The 19,141-nt window shown below is 42.1% G+C and overlaps 1 protein-coding gene across 1 annotated transcript in view; it reads right to left on the reverse strand.

Annotated features, from left to right (window-relative positions):
• The window catches only part of lyrm4b (LYR motif containing 4), a 31,485-nt gene that overhangs the window by 10,343 nt on the left and 2,001 nt on the right, over positions 1–19,141 (reverse strand). Inside the window, exon 2 of the mRNA XM_079361906.1 lies at positions 14,596–14,716. Within this exon, the coding sequence (XP_079218032.1) occupies positions 14,596–14,716 (121 nt within the window). The remainder of the gene's footprint in view (positions 1–14,595; positions 14,717–19,141) is intronic.

Raw genomic sequence — 19,141 nt, forward strand, 5'->3', positions numbered from 1 at the left:
AATTAGGAGGTCTACTTCACATGACACACAACGGGTTAGTACGATGTCACTGTTAAACGTTCCTGTGGTCCTGAAAATAATCCCCCCTCTGTATGACATTCAAAAAAAAGAATCTGTAAATAAATTCATAAGTATGACATTACTATTAATCGGGGTTGAATCAGTCCGGGGCCACATGTGGAGACGAGCAGTTACCCTGACGATGATCTAAGAGATGTATTTATATATATTTGAGTTGTCCTTTCTTGCTCCATTCAGATGAAACTTTGTTTGAAAAAGTGAAACTCTGATAAGATTTTCAGAGTCTGGCATCACGTTTGGAAAGTCGCCCCCCCCCCCCCCCGAGCTCATCTTCGTTACAGTACGTGGACAGAGCTGAGCTCGGTCATTACAGCTATTTGCTCAGCGAGTTAGACCTTGACATAAAGCAGATAAGAGTGAGGAAGTATCTGGATCTATTCGCAGCTTAATCCATCCTTAGTACGCGAGACTAAGACACCGACACTCAAATTGGGACTTAAGGTTTGACTTGGAGCTTTGTCCCGTCTCTGGACAAACGACAGACCTGTCTGTCTTCATTTTCTTACAGACCTGAGACTGTCTTGATCTTGTTGGAGATACTTCGACTCATACGTCTATAATAATCAGAAGTTGGACTCGTCTTCCCTGAGCTGAGGCTCATCCAGGGTTAACACACGTGACATTTGACTCAAACTTGTCTGATTGAATTTGTCTTGGCGACACAGCTCTGCAGAAAAAGGAAAAACTGAAGTCATCATTAGGAACAACAGTTCATTAGTGGATTTTTTTTTTTGTTGGTCTCACTGTTGGTTGACTCATGTCTGTGTTTGCACACTTTGATCTGCTGTACAACATCATGGATCGCCGCAGGTCACGCGTTCAGCGCCTTGCTCAAGGACACTTGATCGGGGGGGGGGGGGGGGGGGGGAGGTGGTGTTGTGAAGGACGGGTTCTCTGCATCTCAAACATCCTGCTGCTTTGTTTTATGCTAATCCAGCCAATTACAGTTACATCTCTACGCTCCGATTCTTCCCCTCATCTCCCTCGTTTGTCCCTCGCTGCCTCCCTTAATTTGTCCTCTGCTCACCTGCTGAGTGCATGTGTCAAATCCTCTCATTTTATTTCTCTCTCCTTCTCTTCCTCCAGCGATCCGTCGTTTCTGCACGTCTGTGATGAACGCCGCAGAGCTCTCTGTCGTTGTGTAGTGTAGGAAGGTAGTGTTTAAACTTCCTGTGTGTGTGTGTGTTTCAAAACTGTGCGTCTCATCCAGCTTCATCTTTATGTTAATTATTCATGCATGTTCAAGAGCGCTACAGGCCTGTTAAACAAACATGTCTCGCTCTCCTTTTTCAGTCCAGTCGGCCTGCCCTCTCTTTTCAAACATCTGTGTCCTCCACAATCTCGTTGTTTCCTGCTACAGTGATCGCATCTGGGAATCCTGCAACCATGCAGACTTCCACAGAGCTACATTACGTTTTAAAATGCTAATCATTTGCTATGTGTATTGTCTTGAATAAAAACTACTCCTTACTACGATTACTTTTTTTTTTCTTCTAAAGCTCAATATTTGCAGGAAACTCTGCTGTACAGCATGAGTAATGGCGATATCGTGACTTCTGCCTACTTTCGAGACGAGTTTCTAGGTGTGTGACTTTGGACAGGACTTAGCCCTGAAACTGTTCAAAAGCAGTGGGTGCAGTTTCCGAGATAGGCTAAGTCAGGAGCGTGGAGGAAGTTTATGCACTTCATTGATTTTTTTTTTTTTCCACCAAAATTGTGAAAATCTGAAGGAAATCTAAACACCATGAAAGCCCTGAGGAGAAACTGATAACTCAAACTACAAAAAAAAAAGAAGAAAAAAAAACATACAGCGGGGTTGGAGACGGATCTGAAGGACGCCATGATGAGAAGACGTTCACTTTCACTTCACAGATCAGTGACACTGCAGAATAAACTGCACTCCACAGCAGAATACCTGCTTCTAGAAGTGTGAGGGCGTGGAGGCCACATTTGGGATTAGTCTCACAGAAAGTCCTGTGACAGGAGTGTGCTCACGCCCAGTTTATTATGAGTTAAATAATACTCATTCCTTAAATGGAGTTTTACAGTGTGTGTGAGTGCCTTGGAATGAAATGCAACTCGTTCTTGACCGTGCCATTAAAGTTTGAGCGTCTTACAAAGCAAGCAGACACTGAGGCACGACGGAACGATTCAATCTGTAACTGATGCTACAGTTTTACTGCTGGAAGACCTTCACACACACGAAACCCTGCAAGAAGAGCCTCCCTCCGCTCTCCTGTGAGAGTGTGTGTGTGTGTGTGTGTGTGTGTGTGTGTGTGTCTGTGTGCCAGACGTCTTTAAAAAGTACCGATGGGACGTCTTCGTTTACACTCGTCTCTTTCTGTTACAGTTACTGTTTTGTGTTTGACCTTGGAAATCTCCTCTGATAAAGCCCCGCCCACTAGACTTAACGGGCTGGTTTGCTTGTCTCTCGTCTTGTTAAATGGCTTCAATGACTCCTACAGCCAAGCCCACATTGCACGCTTCCAGCCAATTAGCTCCCAGTGCACAAAGCGAGAGCATTAACCAATCAGGGTGCTGTTAGAGTAATTAAAAGTGATTCATCCGTGACGTTAAGGCCACGCCCACAAATGTAGGACTGCAAACAAACACGTGCACTCACATAAAACAGTGGATTTAGTGCCTCACATGCATCAGTGCTTCTGTGTTTTCACTCTGAGCACACACTCATTAGAGAGCGAGAAGAGATGAAGGCAAACTGTGCTCACATACCACAAGTGTGCGTGTGCGTGTGTGTGTGTGTGTGTGTGTGTGGAGTTCCCTCCCCAGCAGCCAGACTCCTCTGCTGTGATCTCCCGTTTCAGTCCATCGCATCAAGAGACAGAAAGAGGAGGATGAGGAAGAGGAAAAGAGGAAGAGGAAACAAATGAGAAGCAAAGCTGTTTTTTCCCATGTTCACAGCAGAAACACTTCCACTGTTTTCTCGATTTTCCACTCCACTCTTGTCCTTCAATTCTTCATATTTCCATTCATTCTCTGTTCCTCAAGTCCAGGAAAATCCTTACAAGAAATGTCTGATGTTTGTCCAAAAGCTGTTTTTTTTTTTTTTTTTACACATTTCATTAAAAGTTTTCGAACAACCTGCCCCTGAAATCTTCCAAAGATGTTGAGTGTTTCCTACAGAATGGTGAGTACCTGGCCGGTGGTGCAGCTGGGGGCTCACCTTTTTTATACAAGCTTAGGTTCTATTTTATTAAACTTGTATGCACATCAATTATGCTTCATAATCTATAATCTACAATCTTCAACAAAAAGTGGGTGTTCAGGACAGTTTGTGATTTGTTGAGCCTTACGGATGACGCTCTTGTTATGATTGTCCTGCAGCTGAAAAACTGTCAGGAGTATGGAGGAGGACTTCTCAGAGGATTACACCAAAGAGTTTCTCAAGCAGAGGAGGAAAAGGAGGAAAGACACAAGGTTGGGTCATTTTCTTCATGACCAGAGTAAATTCTTGACTCGAGGATCACGAGTCATGCGTCTGCCTCAGTTGTAACAATAAGAGGCCAGTTACATTTTCCACTGGGCCTCGAACTTCACTTGGTAAACAGTTGGGTCAGAGTTGAGCATTAACACTATACGACAGCACATTATAATTAACCCCGTCCACCTGCTCATCATTATTATTATTATTACTGAGTGTATATTTATTCACTTTTGTAAAGTGAGGAAAAGCTACTCAGTTAGCATAATGTTCACTCGCCGTTTAACTATTAATCCAACATTTATGGTACCCCTGAAACGTTCTAACAGTGTTTGCATAAGGTGGAAAAAAAGTGTTCAAGCTAACTGAAGTGCTGACTAAAGATACACACATGCTTGGATTTGGATCCCACAGGCAACAGAGCTCGTCCTCTCGCCGGATGGCTTGCAGCCACGGCGTTCTGACTCGGCTCTGTGCTTCGGTTTGGGTAAAATATAAAACTTCAGATTGAGATTTTTTTTTTGTTTTATTTGTAGTGCAGAAGGGTTAGCTCGTTAGCACTGCTGCCAGTGTTTGGTTTCCCCAAGCTTATAGTGCGAGGCGTTTTCTGGGTGTTCCCCTTGATGTGAACGGAGGTGTGGTAAAGAAGCACACCCACAGGTTTCTGAAGAGGCGTTCTGAAGCCAAATGATGACAGTCGCCATGTTGGATATGATGTCTGACAATAACTTTGAATCTATTCGGAATCAGACAAAGAGGTTGTGCTGAGGACTTTAGCCGCCTGACAAACAGCTGCCCACCTATCAGTCAATTCAACCCCGTCCTAATGATTCAAAATGATGCATAACTCTGAGCCAAATATAAGCTAATTGGGTGAGATAAAAAAAATAATAATAAATAAATCACCTCGTACAGTTAGTTTTACCCAACACATAAGCTATGGAGACCAAAAGTGTGTCTTGAACCAGACGTTTATATTTCTGTTCAAATAACATGCATTTCATTTTGGGACCTCACAGGGATTCATTGGCTTCTGCAGCCCGCCTCAAGTGGACACTCTGGGAACTGCAGTTTCCTGTACTTTCATATCAGCTTCACAGTTCATTATAATTATTTAAATAAGGATGATATTCAGAGCACTATAAATTCAAGCAAAACATAACAAAACCAGTGCCATGACAGAAGATATTGTATTTTCTACTCTCGGAGTAAAACACAAAGCCCTACATCTCCCCCCTCCCACACAGTAACCGCTCCTCCAACCTTCTCCCAAACCCCCCGATTAAATACACGAGCATTAAAGACAGAGTGAAAGAAAAGATAGGACATCACATAATGTTCTGACTAGATTTCATGGAAGCCACCCAGGGGTCCCAGGTCTTATGAACCAGCTGTGGGCAACTTCTCACAGCACTGGTTATTTTCTCTAAAAGGAGAGCATCAAGTTACCTCATTGATCCACTGAGTAATATCAGGGCCGTCTTTCTGATGCCACTTAGCTGTGATGCATTATTTGGCAGCTGTGATGGAGGCTTAATTTTTCAACAGCAGAGCTTTTCTGCTCATACCGATGAGCAGAAAAGACCAAAAGGCTGCTTTTTTTTTTTTTTTTTTACGAACATCTGGAATTTTTACTGCTGTGTTCACACAGCGACTCACCCTGACTTCATGTGGAATCATCTCACGAGGGCGTTAGGGTTTGAGAAGACACATCCTGGGTAAAGTTAGGATGAAAAATGCCCTCAAAAATCAAAATGTACCAAAGCAGACCAAAAGCTGCTGCAAGAAAAAGAAAGAGCCGTAGTGGTCACTGATGTTGTCCAAGTCATGGCTTCTCATAAAGACACAAAAGTAGCATTTAAGTCTTAGTGATAGTCGAAAGGAGAGCAGAGGAGGTGATGCTGTCTAAATTGCAGAAATACATTGGAAACATTTGAGTACCGTTTCATTTTTACTGTTATTGTGATGACACTTTAAGTGTTCAGCTGCCTGTTCACACTGTAAACACTCTGTCATTAATCGTCTGTCTATCAGCGCTGCAGAAAACTCTTTAACGCACAAACATCGATACAGCCGGGCTGAGAAAAGAAAGAGGCAGTGATTTGGAGGGATTGGATCGATTCGCTGAAGAGGAGAGGAGATAAGGATGTAACAGAGGGAGAGAAATTTAGGAGAGCAGAGAAAAACACGAGAGACGAAAATCTCAGACAGAGCCATCGAGAGTCCTTCAGTGAGACGCTGTGACGAGACAGACCACTTCACACTGATGGAAGACACAAGACGCACATTTAGTGCTCATCGTGAAACTCCACAGACTTTAAAAAGAAGTCTGATTTCAGAGAAGTCTAAAATAAAATGGTCCATCTCGGTTGATTTATTCGCTCAGTAAACATTTTCCTATTGAGTTTATGGTCTCCATCTTCAGTGTTAGGTCCTCCACACTGCATGATGTTCATTGATAAAATAATGGTCCCATTTCGAGCCTCAAACTCTGTTTAGATTGCCGTCCCAAGTTGAATGTTGCAGAGGCGTAAGAGGGGAACTAAGTAATGACCCCCTTTTCGCCACATTTGGAGGTCGTAAATAGGGATGTCCCGATCCGATATTGATATTGGATATTGGTCCGATATCGGCTAGAAAAAGAAAATCGCATTTTATCGGACTGCATCTAAAATCTCTGATATAAGTGCTCTGATAAGCAGAGACCATTTAACAGACTTTAAAAATATAATTTGTTTTTATTGGATTCATTGAAGTTATTTTTCAGGTTCTTCTAGTTTATTTTATTCAGTAATAAAATATTGTAGATATTAGGTTGAAGGTTAAACTTTATGTAACCAATTGGTTAATAATAAATGGGTGAGTTTTTCTCACACCTACTGTTGCTGACTATTGTTCTCTGTCTGAGTAACATCACTTGATCAAGCCTGTTTTTTAACATTCCACACGACAAAAAAAGTAATAAAAGTACGTATGATTCGAGCTGATATCATATCGGTGTCAATTGGAAGTGAAAAAGTTGTATCGGGACATCCCTAGTAGTAACAGAGGCGTTACAGGAGCAAGTGCAGTGCTGCGTGTGTGTGTGCATGTCAGACTCTTTGTGTATGTGGAGCTCCAAACTAAGGAGTGCTCTCTCCCGCTCAAACAGCCACTGTAAGACAATGTGAATTCACAGACTTGCACATTTATATTACGCTGTCGGAGACTTATTGAACTAAACAAAGACGCTGAGCTCAGTTACGGCACTGTGGTTGAAACACACTCTTGTAAAAGGGCTAAAGAGACCAGAACGCAGTGGAGGAGTAAGAGAGCGGCTTGAGAATAGAAACGTAGCAGAGCAGATCAAAACAATCGCTTCAAGATGGATTTAACTTCCATAGAAAGTTTAATTATGTTTGAACTACAAGGACAAGGTTTTGATTGAGGTTCCTGTTTTGAGTTTAAAGAAAACGTCTTTAGTATTAATTTAAATGTTACATAACAAGCCCACACTATTTCACATGACTAATTATTATGCACCAACATTTCATGACATAACTTAAAAATAAGTCAAATTCTTTCAGTAACTCATCGTGTGTATGTGTTCGGTGGAGGAACTGAATCCAGCTCTCTGAAATCAAGCCCTGCTGTCCGCCCCCTTTTCTTACCTTAAAATCTTTTTTCCCAGATCCTTCTTCATCCCTTCATCTTCCCTCCTCCTCAGCTTCCTACTTCTCTCTTTTATTGCCACCATCTTTCTCCCTCTGGTTTTTAACTGTTGTCATTGCATCACATTGCCTTCTTCAGTCAATGAATTTCATCATGCAGAGTCTGTGGGTGTGTGTGTGTGTGTGTGTGTGTGTGTGTGTGTGTGTGTGTGTGTGTGTGTGTGTGTGTGTGTGTGTGCGTCTGTAGGATAGAGCATCAAAGTTGCATCACACTTACTTCCAAGAATAGAGGAAAAACTAATAAACAAAGTAGCAGAAGAAGAGCAAAGAAGAAGAATATGCTTTGTACTGCTTGATGCAAAACACAATGATGATATTTACTGGAACTGGTTTGGTTCTAAAAATAAACCTCAATAAGTTTGATTTTCTATCGACCGACCAGAGAGGCCACGACCTGAAGGGAAACCAATGTGCTCTGCTCTCACAGTAACATTAAGAGGAGAGACGATAAACGATGGACGTTTGGCGTTACTGACTAAACAAAAATGTTTCCTTCAGTTTGAGACCCTTCACGTTTAAATTTAAGTCTAATGTCTTTTCACAAACAACAAATCGGAAGTCAATTTACTAATCATTAAGGCCTAAAAGTAGGGCTGTCAAATGATCCAGTTTTAAAAGGTAGTTGTGATAAGTCACTTTTTTTTTAATCACATCGATCCTCATCTTGAGTAATTCAGGAGTCTCAGACGACCGTATCGGATCAAAACGACTTCAAATTAGGACTAAACTCAGTAGGTTGCAGTTGTGCTCTTTGTGTTGTTCTTATTATCATTATCATAAATGATCATACAGTCCTATCCACTATATGACAGCTAGTGGAACTGTAAAGGGAAGAGGGTTACTCTGTGCGTGAGTTGCCATCATCCATCAATCTGCCTTAAAAAGGTTGAAAAGATACCTCCTGAATTCAATCAATCAACAACACTAGAAATAAGATGAAATGAAAAAAACAAACAACCCCCCCCCAAAAACCCAGAAATAAGTACAAAAGGTGCACAAGGACCAGATCTATTATTATTTCCAACAGAAGTTGTGATTTGACGGTTCTGTTGAAACAAGGTCCAAGAAAGCTTGAGTTTAAAAAAAAAAGTTTCACTCAAGGTCATAATGACATCCCTCAGGTGATTCCATCCTAAACATACATACACAAATACATGTATGTTTAGGATCTAGACACACACGCATACATACATAACACACCTCTATATACCTCTTAAAGTTTGACCTCCGTTGTGGTAATGTGCTGTTTTTAAATCTGCACCGGGAAGCGCTGCATGCTGGCAGCTTTTGAGATGACGGTTGGAATTTTTGTGGGCTTCAAAAGTCAGAAATCAATAGTCAAACTTCAATACTGGGAGAGCTGGTGGGGCTGATGATGAGAGGTGGGGAAAAAAAAAAAAAAAGATGAGCGCAGAAAAAGATCTGAGGCTAAGAGTGGAGGTCTATCGGACTTTTTACTCCTGCGGCTGAAAAAACTCATAGAGAGCGGAGATAAAGACATTTAAACAAAAAAATGAAATGAAGGCTTCTTTCACACCATCCCTGTTTTTTTTACAGATTACTAAAAACGTCAGAGTTAAAGTTGGTGAACCATATTTTCATTGAGAGCAACACTGTAAACATTCAATTCCTGTTTGATTCCTCATCGCTTCTCATTTACTTTGATACGTTTATAACCCAGAGCCTGCAGATGTTGGAAAATCTTCCAAAAGGTCCTAAACCAATAGCTGATTGATAACATCGTTGGAAGTTTCCTCTGATAGATTAATCGGCCATGTTGTTGCAGCTTTGTAGGACTGCTGGATTAATCTACACAAATAATGAGTGAAAAGTATGAAGATTGATTTTTAACAATGCAACATTGTTTTCACATCTTTGCCAATCATTATAACAGCTATGATAAATCTGAGTTAGGCCAATATGCTGATGACGCTGTGTTGTTGCAGCTAAAATTAAGATATCTTAAGGGCATTACAGAGGAGTCCAATTATGAGATAGACCTGTGTTTCCTCTCCTGCTTCGCCGACCGCCTCACTAAAATGAGAGAGAGACAGAGACAGAGAGAGAGAGAGAGAGAGAGAGAGAGACAGAGAGAGAGACAGAGACAGAGAGAGTGGGAGGACAGGGAGTAGAAACCTAACTGCTTTTATCCCTTCTCTTCTTAATGGAGTTTTTCCAGCAGTGGGAAGTCACATACAGTGTGTGTGTGTGTGTGTGTGTGTGTGTGTGTGTGTGTGTGTGTGTGTGTGTGTGTGTGTGTGTGTGTGTGTTGCCGTGTGTGTGCGTGACCAAAGCCTGGTAAAGCTAGCAGCACCCGAGGGGCGTTCAGGTGTAACAGCAGCAATAAAAAGCGTGGGATTTCTGAAGAATGGAGGGAGGAAGGCTGGGGATTGTCACGGATGGAGGAAGAGCAGGAGGGAGAGAAAATGAAAGAGCGAAGAGGGGAAGACTAAAAGGGGGAGTGAAGAGGAGGATACAGAGGAGAAAGAAGAGGTGAGGTGACGCAGGATTTCATGCAGGGTGTTGCCCTACTTTCAGCTCGGCTCCTGTCAGGTTCAGGATTTCCAAAAAAAAAATAAAAAAAATCGCTCGGTTCCTCAAAGTGAGCTACACCCACGTTATAAAGAGAGTGGGAAAGATTTGACGGTAGATTTCCTGTGACTGTAAACATGCTGTTCATTTGTTGTTTGGTTGCAGTTTTTTTAGGTGGAAAGAAATAAACACAGTCTGTTCGAGGGGTTGCAAGCTGCAGCAGAAGAAAAAAACTGGAATACTGTCGGTTTGTCCTGAATCCTAAAACACAAAAACACACACCATGAGGACTAAAGGCTCAATCGAAGTTGACAACTGAGAAAGACAGTATGTTCCCTTTCCCTTGAAAATAATCATTTTCTATTCTCTCCAAAGTAAGAGCCTCTTTCAGATTTTTGGAAATCTACTACCAGTCCCTTTCATGACATCATTTGTCAAAATTTTGAATCCTAAACATAAAATATGTATGATATAAATTAGGGCGGCCTTGATGCTCTTTGAACAGATGTAGGAGGTTTAGAAAGGATATTTATACCACTCACACTGAGTGACACAGTCTCACAATCTGAGCTCAAATAGGCTTGATTATCCTGCAGAGTGAGAATGTCAATCTGAGCCTGTGAGTGAAACTTGAAGTGGACACACTTTGATCCATCAAGGATCCCGTTGCGGACGTTATAACCACGCGTCACTGCTGAAGGTGGAATGTAATCTATTGGGGGAAAAAAAAATCTAAACGTTTCGTATCTTTTCGTCATTTAAAGGCTGAATGTGCGACGTTTTGATCCAGCAGATGTCGCCCTCGAGGAGCAGCATGAAACCAAAACAAACTGCAGATGAGCCGCCGCTCTCTTTCAGCGGCACACCTCCGACCCTTCTCCTCTCCTCGCGTACGCGCAAAGACTTATTCGTTAGAAACGCACCATAATTAAGCAGCGTTAAGTGCAGGCGGAGGAAAAAAATGGATCCTTTGCTTGAGCAGCGATTTCCGGTGGTCTGCATTGTTGTGTTGGCACGCACGGGACGCCTCGTTTTTATTCTCCTCTCGAGTCGTCGACTAAGACAGCTTTATACGCGAGGCCGTCCCGTCCATGTAAAAACAGCCCGACGACACTGCAGCTGGTAGGAGAGAGACACTCACAGAGAGCAGACTTGATGTCTAATCTATTTACGTGTAAAATATCACGTCCTAACTTTAAACCCCTTAATATTAAAAAAGTACCGAATACATCAGAATCTCCTTTAAAGAGACGGATTTCACTGCAGTGAAGCTCAGCCGCAGGAATAATCAGTGATTATGTGTTCGTTTGACGGCAGGAGACATTTTTCACCGAGAGCGAAAAACAACAAGAAATCATTAAAACTCCCCTCTACACGGAGAAAAAAAAAAAAAAAAAAAAAAAGAGTTTTACTGCAAAGCAACAAGCTGCAATACCCCGAGAGGACAGAGGAAAACTGTCATTGTTCTTGTGCTTAATGATACAAATGATTGAAGGAATGAGTTCAATAGCAGAGCAAATAGCCGTCTATAGAGATGACACTGAGGCAGATATGATGCTGATTGAGATTTTATGGCTTTTTTTTTTTTACGTTTTGACTTTTTGTCTGCACAAGAACGATTTCCTTCTTTTACAGCGCACTCAATCTTTCCAGACAGAACTATAAGTTCTAACTTCAGCACGCAACTGCTTTATTTATCTGATCATGTTGCCTTGATGCCTGATGTGATGTCCATGTTAAATCAACCAGAGGGGGAAAAACACACACCTGGCCTCTTAGCCAGGTCGGTAAATTCTCCATTTTTAAATAATGTAATGATACACTGAACTCTTTATCTGAAATGAATCATCGAATGAAGTTAATGATATGATTTTAGCTTGTTTTTTTTTTTAAATTTTCTAATTTCTCTAAAGTCTTAAGATTAAACAAATTTAAAAAAAGTGATTCCTTTAAAATCCTGATAATTAAATAAAAAAAATGCAAACTATGTTTCTTAATCTTCCTAATTTAAAGTGATACTGAGTCCAGTTCTCCGGTTGTCCACTTACTAATTCAAACAATGTACATTTGTCTAGATGAGGGCGCAGATGGCTTAGCGGCCATGTGTACAGAGGCTACAGTCCTCCAGGCAGGCAGCGTGGGTTTGAATCTGTGGCTCAATACGTGCATGTCACCCTCTGGTAGTTTGAAAAAGACAGTTGCAATATACATTTGTCCCATTGATTTAAATGGTCCATATTTGTCTTCGTCTTCTGGTATTATTAGATCCCTCATCACAAAGCTTCTCTGACTCAGATTTCAGAATTAATGAGATTTTGCAGAAACCCCAAAAGCCCGGATCTGGGGCCCCCCCCATCCCTCCCCCTGACCTGGCAGGTGTAATTCACGGCCCGATGTGGCGTTTAATCTCCATCGAGCCAAAATGGCCGAAGGCTGTGTGACATTGCGGTGACATTAAGCAGCAGTAATCACTGAGATATGGCTCTTCAGAGGCGCACACACTCCTCTTTCTATGACTTGTTAATGTTATGGCTTCACTTTATCATCGTGTGTGTGTGTGTGTGTGTGTGTGTGAATCCAGCTGAAGTGGGACACACTCTGTAAACTGACTGAGAGCAGTTACATCTATCGTACAAAAACTCTACAATCAGCTCTCTTTCTTTCACTCTTTCTTGTTTACACTTCTCCCTCTTTTATCGACTCTTTATTCTCCCCATCACAAGCCTCTGTCCTAAACTCGCTCTCACACTCTGCCTCATTAAGAGGAACATGCTGGTTTAGTTTCTCCTCCGCAAACAGAGTCGGCTCTGCAGCTGCAATCCATCATATTATCTCCCTAACTAACTTACAAAGACACACACTGAAGCGTCCCCTGAAAAGCACACACACGCGACGCACAGACGTCATTTGGGATAAACTTTTTAGGTACACCAGCATGCAGCCCGTCACATCAGGATCGTTATAGAAAAACAAGGGCTTCACAACACATTGTTCAACCATCACAGCGGACTCTCCGTCGAGGCCCACGCTCACCGGGAATCAGACCCCGCCCTCATCAGGAAGTCACCCTTTTGTCAGGCCACGCCCCCAATTTAGTCTGTATTGTAAGAAAACTTTTGAACGGTTCAGTTTTATAGCAGCCTTCTCTTGCATACTTTAATTCTTCTTCTTTTTTTTATTTGTTTATTTATTTATTTATTTATTTGTACGTTATCTTAATAAAAGAGAGTTTGGTTATAAAAGAGAAGTCGTATATTGAATATCATGAGACATTTCTCCCTCTGTAGTGCAGAGATGCTTCATTCATTTTATTCACAGCACACAGGCTGACGTGTGTGTCTCCCCTCTCTGTCTCTCATGTAACACACTATATGGATCCGCAACACAGGGGAGGGAACCTAAAGCCTCCACTTCAGTATGGCTGCGTGTTTATGTTTGAATGTGTGTGATATGGATTTATTTTTTTTTCCCCAGAAGCCTGTAGTGCTGCAGCAGGTTCATAACGAGGTGCACATTCCCCCCTCTGATGCATTTAATCCCTGCGTCAGCGTGGGCGAGATGCATAGAGGAAACACACACACGGGTTCGGCTTCATTCACACAAACATAAGACGATGTCAACTCTGAACATCAGCTCGTGATGTAAGACAAAAAGTGTTGCGTCTGCCGTAAGCTGCATTACAACTGAGCAGGTGGGTCTTAGACATGATTCACTGCAACTGCAAACACCCGACGTCTACAGGAGGAGTGTTCATATCTAAAGAACAGAATCATTCCATCGTATAGCAATCTCATCTAGTCTCTACTATCTAATCTCAGTTTTTGGAATAGGTCACCACCAGGTCAAGTTTAGCCAATCAGGCGTACTTTTGCACTTCCACGACAGTGCCGAAGTTCCGCCACCGCCTCCGTCTTTTACGTACACGCGTGTGCACCCACTGAGTGAGTTTACATCATGTGACAGCATCACCCCCCCACACACACACACACGCACACGCACACGTTCTGCATTGTCGGCTCTGACGGTACATGGCGAGCGCTTTCGCGCCTCTGATGGTGGATCAGTGGTGGGAGCAGTTTGCCTCACCATTCGGCCTCTGTGTCTTACACTTTGTGTTCGGGGCATAGCGGGAGTAAGTGTCCCACATGACATGGCTAATCTAGAATATGCATCTGATAACTTAACCTCGCTTTTTTTATTTTTAAAGATTCGATCCAGCCCAGCAGATGCATTTTGAACATCTGCATCCTGGAGCTTAGCCTTTGGGCGCCAGAAGTGCCAGTCAGTTCAATGCATCAATGTTTTGTTTTGAACCCACCGAAGGTTTTCTTTTTCATGAGCTTACAGGTTGTTTTTTTTTAATTCTAGAGATTTGCTGTACAAGTATAAATGCAATTTTTTCATAAATTCTTAGTGATCGTCTCCTGTCAGTCAAATGTGGATCCAGTTATTAAACTTTCAACTGCGACTCCTCTCACCTTAAATCTCACCCTTTACATCCGATGCGACATTGTGTGTTCACGTGTGTGTGTTTGTGTTTAGTTGATTAGCAGACAGAGAGACCTACGATCGATCCCCTGGTGGGATTGGCTGAGAGGCAGCTGATGCATTATGGGAACAAAGTGACCAACAGTGAGGTGATTAGCCAAGAGTAATGAAAGAATATGTGTCTGTGTGTGTGCGCAAGAGTACGACAGCTGGTCAGCCAGTAAACAGGTGTTCATCTGCATTCAGGTCAACCTGGTTAAGCTGTGTCGGTGTGTATGTGTAGGAGTGTGTGTGTGTATGTAGGAGTGTGTGTGTGTGTGTGTGTGTGTGTGTGTGTGTTACCTGTCTCTGGATCAGTCCCAGTGTCTGTCGTCCCTCCAACACCAGTCTCTCAACAGTTTTTGGATCCTGTATTTCCCTGTTGGCCCTGAAGGCATCACGGACCCGGCGTAAGGCATAAGTCCTGTAAAAAAAAAAACACACACACAAACACTCAGGTCGTGTTTCCATCAGTTCAGACGATATTGGGACGCTACGTTAAAAAAAACAAGCCAACCAATGAGTCCTCTGATCTCTGTGGTTAAATGACAGGTTTTTCAAAGAAGTCTGGAGAAGCTTTGAGCCGGGAAGGATTTGAATTTATTTGGGATGTTTTTTTCTACAACAGTAAGTCAGTGGCCTGTAAGTTTAGGCAGAGGGAAGGTGTTGTTAAGGTAGCAGCCTTTACTATGAAGCGCTACAGGAAACACTATGTGTGGTTGTAGAATTGGCTTAAATGTTGTTAGTTGCATGAAGTTTTCCCTCTGATAGATGGAACATGCATAATGTCAACACATGTAACGTTGGAATAAGTTATATACCAGACGCCCACGAGTGTGAAACCCAAGCGTAGGCGTTAGATATCTGTAAAAGTGGACCTCAGTAACCTCACAAACAAACTCAGTATTTTCACTCTCTGTTTCAGCTTCGGGCCACGATGACCCCAGAGTCCAGAATAATAATCCACACACTGAGCCTGTAAATCAAATCAGACAAATTGAAAGCAGTGATGTATTTCCTGGCAGGAGAAGTGAAGAAGTGGAAATGATTATTGGTTTAATTTTTCAACTCTTTTTCCACAAACAAAGACTCGGGTGTCGTTATATCTGGCAGCTCCTCTGATCCTCTGATCGACCTTGGGAAGTTACAGCACCGCAAACCCCATTCATCTTCTCCGTCCGTCTTTCTGTCTCCGACTCATTTAGGATTTAAGATGGAACCAATAAAAGTTTGATGGATCTGATTTACATGCTGCGGTTTGGACAGTGAGCGGCGACATTACAAGGACACGAGGGAGCAGTGATGAGGAGGCAGGATGGATGGAAAGCAGAGGAGGGAAACTGGGAGAACCTAGAGAGTTAGGAGAAGAAAAAAAAAAGCGAAAGCAAGGAACAGAAGAGGATTGAACAAAAGAGGCGAGGCAGGAAAAATTATGGGGACACGGGAAGGAAAGTGCGATACAGGAAGTACAGAGGAAGTTAAAAAAGAGAAAGAGGGAAACAAATTAAGTGAAGATGAGAAATAGCTGGAAATGTGAGAAAGAGGCAAAAGAAAAAAGACAAAAGTGTGAAAAATTGTAAGTGAAAATGTCTAAGAAGGTTAAATAATGAAAGAAGATATGGGGAAATAAAAAAAACTGAAAGGAGGTAAGAAGACTAAATAAAAGCATTTCAATAAGAGAAGGGAACATCAAAGCAAAGTGAAGTGGTTAAGGATGAAAGAAAAGAGGAGAGGCGAGTAAACAAGGAGAAGAAAAAAAAGATGGCAAAAGGCCAGAGAGAAAGGAAAGAGAGGGAAAAGAGATATTTTTAAAAATGGCGACGTGGGATAAATAAAGCTCTAGTTTATTTATTTATTTATTTTTTCTTTCTTTCATTCAAGCATCCACTTCTTTGTTGTTTTTTTACTCTTTCAGCCAAAGGTTCAACAGGGCGGGAGAGGAGGCGTTCAGGGTCCTCCATTTAACTGATTCACACTAACCTCGAAGCTAATGGACCCGGCATAATGAGCCGCGCTACTAACGAGCACAGTGGAAGACGGAGAGGAAAAAAGAACAACAAAACAGCTGAGAAAGTTCTGGAGGGGAGTCCACCGGTGTCACAGTTTAACTGGTGCTGTGAGTCAGATGAGAGACCCTCGTTTGACATCAAAACGGATGTGGAAATTGGGGGTCAGGTGTGCATATTTTCTGCAGTCATTTTAGTATACATACAGTTTAAGTCTAAAATGATCTTCTCTCATTTAGTTGAGATTGTTTGGAATGCACAATCCAGCATTTTCATTAAGCTAGCAGATCAACCACACTGCCAACTAGTGTTCATAGCTGTTGTGGTTGTGTTGAGTCAGGGCGAGAGTTTAACTCTTCATGCAACAAGTAATGTAACACAATGCCATCATTTTAAATGGATGATTTGATGCGGCAAAGTTGGAGGAGGCCCAAAACTGTGTATTAAGACAAATGTTGTGGGTCTCCAGACACTCAGGATACCTAAATAAACGTTCAAAAACAATGTTAAAGTGGATTTTTTTATAATATGTACGTGTACGTATGTATGTCCCCTTTAAGGTCCGGATATGTGACCCATAAGATTCTGACTCGTCTTGCTACACGTGTGCTTTCTTGTACAAAATGTATACCTGACAAAAGACAATCATTTTTATATTGACTCGTGTTTTGTTTCACAAATGAATCTTTATAGGCGCTCAGCTCGTTTACGGCGCACTGACGGAGACAGAGTGAGATTCTCCTCTGTGTAAATTCTCATTCTTTTAAAAGCTAAGTGTGAATGATTTATCCGTGTGTGTGTCCCCTCAACTGAAACTTCAGAGGGAATTCTCTCGTGTGATCTTTGTAAGATGAAAAGAGGTGAAGGAGAGGAGGAAAAAAAAAAAGAAAAGAAAAAAAGAAGGAGGTGAGGGGGAAGATTTGGACGAGAGCTAGGAGGAGGGAGGAGAGGAAGGAGACGAGGAGGGGAGATTTCCACCATCATTTATTCATCAGAAGCTTTTGATAACTCGACACACACACACACACACACACAGATGTTGGTATTGTGTTTGAGTGAATCCACTAAGGACACTTGTGTTTAACGAAGAGAACGAGAGAGAGAGAGAGAGAGGGAGACTGATGGAGAGACATCCATCATGAACCAGAAAAAGAGAGAGAGAGCGATGTAAGGATGGAGTCTGACTGGGCTCACATTAAAGTTAAACACACTGGATCGGTTTGTTATGTGAGGCTGTGTTGTTGTTGTTCCTACGCAGAGATGTGACCTACTTCTGACGGAGAGCTCCTCCCTCCTCCATCATCTCCTTCATCGTCTCTCCCTCTCAGCCCGTCTCCAACACACCTGAGGGTTTCTGCCCTGCAGGGTTCTTCCTACTCTTTAAACAAAAAAAAAGCAAAAAACCAAAAGGCTTTTTTTTTTTTCCAGCCAGGGCTGGGCAGCAGAGCAGCTCGATGAAATATAAGAAGGAAAGTTTCTCCGTGCAAATACTTCAACATTTAAAAAGGGAAGTCTACTACTTTCTATTTTAACTAAAGAGTGACTGTTCACTAATTTTCCAGTCGATTTGTTTCAGCCTGCAGCAGTGAGACAGGCTGTAATAAAAGGTGGGCGATACGACCACCCCCCCCCCCCCAGTGCTGGTAACTCCTGTTACTTTCTTTTTCATCTTCATATTGTCTCTACCTCTCTCACTCTCACTATATCTGTCAGAGTCTCTATCCAGCTATGTGTCAGTTTTCCAATAACTCCCTGAGCTCATTTTATTAAATCCGTTTGCTGCTTCTTCCCGTCTGCACTCTCAGAGAAAGTTCTAAAAGATTGCAGCCTTTATAATGTTTTTCATTTCACTTTTTTACGACAGCTCCCAACGCTGGAATAATATGTTTCATATGTTCATAAAAGCCCCCAAACCGGCTAGATTTGTGTCTAAATCACATTTCAGTGTTTATATTCTCTGTCCTGTAACCATTAGCAGCAGCGTTGATCTAATTTTTCCTGCAGAGAATCATGAATGTTTCATCTCACTTTAGGGTTTTATGTCCCTGTTTTTCTCTCACTTGTGGAAAAAAAAATAAAACTCACAAAATTCAGCCAAAACTCACCCACCTCAACTCACAGGAAGAGCTGTGAGCGTCAGCTGCTATTGTAGTCTGAGAGAGAGGAAAAAAAATAAAATAATAATAAATAAAAAAATACAGCCTGCAGCAACGTCTGGCATATTCAGGTCATTCAACAATAATCCAACCTGCACACCGGCACGCTCCACCACAAACTGAAGCTTATGGAGGGGAGAAAATTAACTCTCGTCAGTCAGAGGAGAGAGACGAGGTCTCCTCCAAACATTTCAAGAGGAGTTTGGAAGATGTTTCGTCTCTAATGTAGATCCTGATCTTCTCTGCAGTATAGGAAGGCGGTGACTCACCACGTCTGTTCTTTTAACATTCAAAAACAGGACAAGAAGATGCATCATGAATCTTAACAGGTGTTTGAACAACTCCAGCCTCCAAACATTAGCTCACCTGGCACACCCAACTTTTTCAGTGTAACAATCCACAGTTTACTTTTCAGACTCAAAGCGTGACATCAAGTGAAAGGGGATGACTTCTAAATGTTGATTTGGACTAAAATAACAATGCATTCTGGGACATGTAGGATTTTATTTGGCCACGTCTGCACGAATCAACAGGACGTCAGGATCCTGATGCGGTTGCAGTTTTATTGGACAACAGCGTTTTCACGTTAACTTTATTAATGCTACAAAAGAAAAAAAACGTATGAGAACCCGCGCATGGCAGGAGGCGATCTCTCGTCTGACCGCTCAATAATAAAACAGTGATGGA

This window comes from Symphodus melops, assembly GCF_947650265.1.
Source record: "Symphodus melops genome assembly, chromosome: 14".
NCBI lineage: Eukaryota > Metazoa > Chordata > Actinopteri > Labriformes > Labridae > Symphodus > Symphodus melops.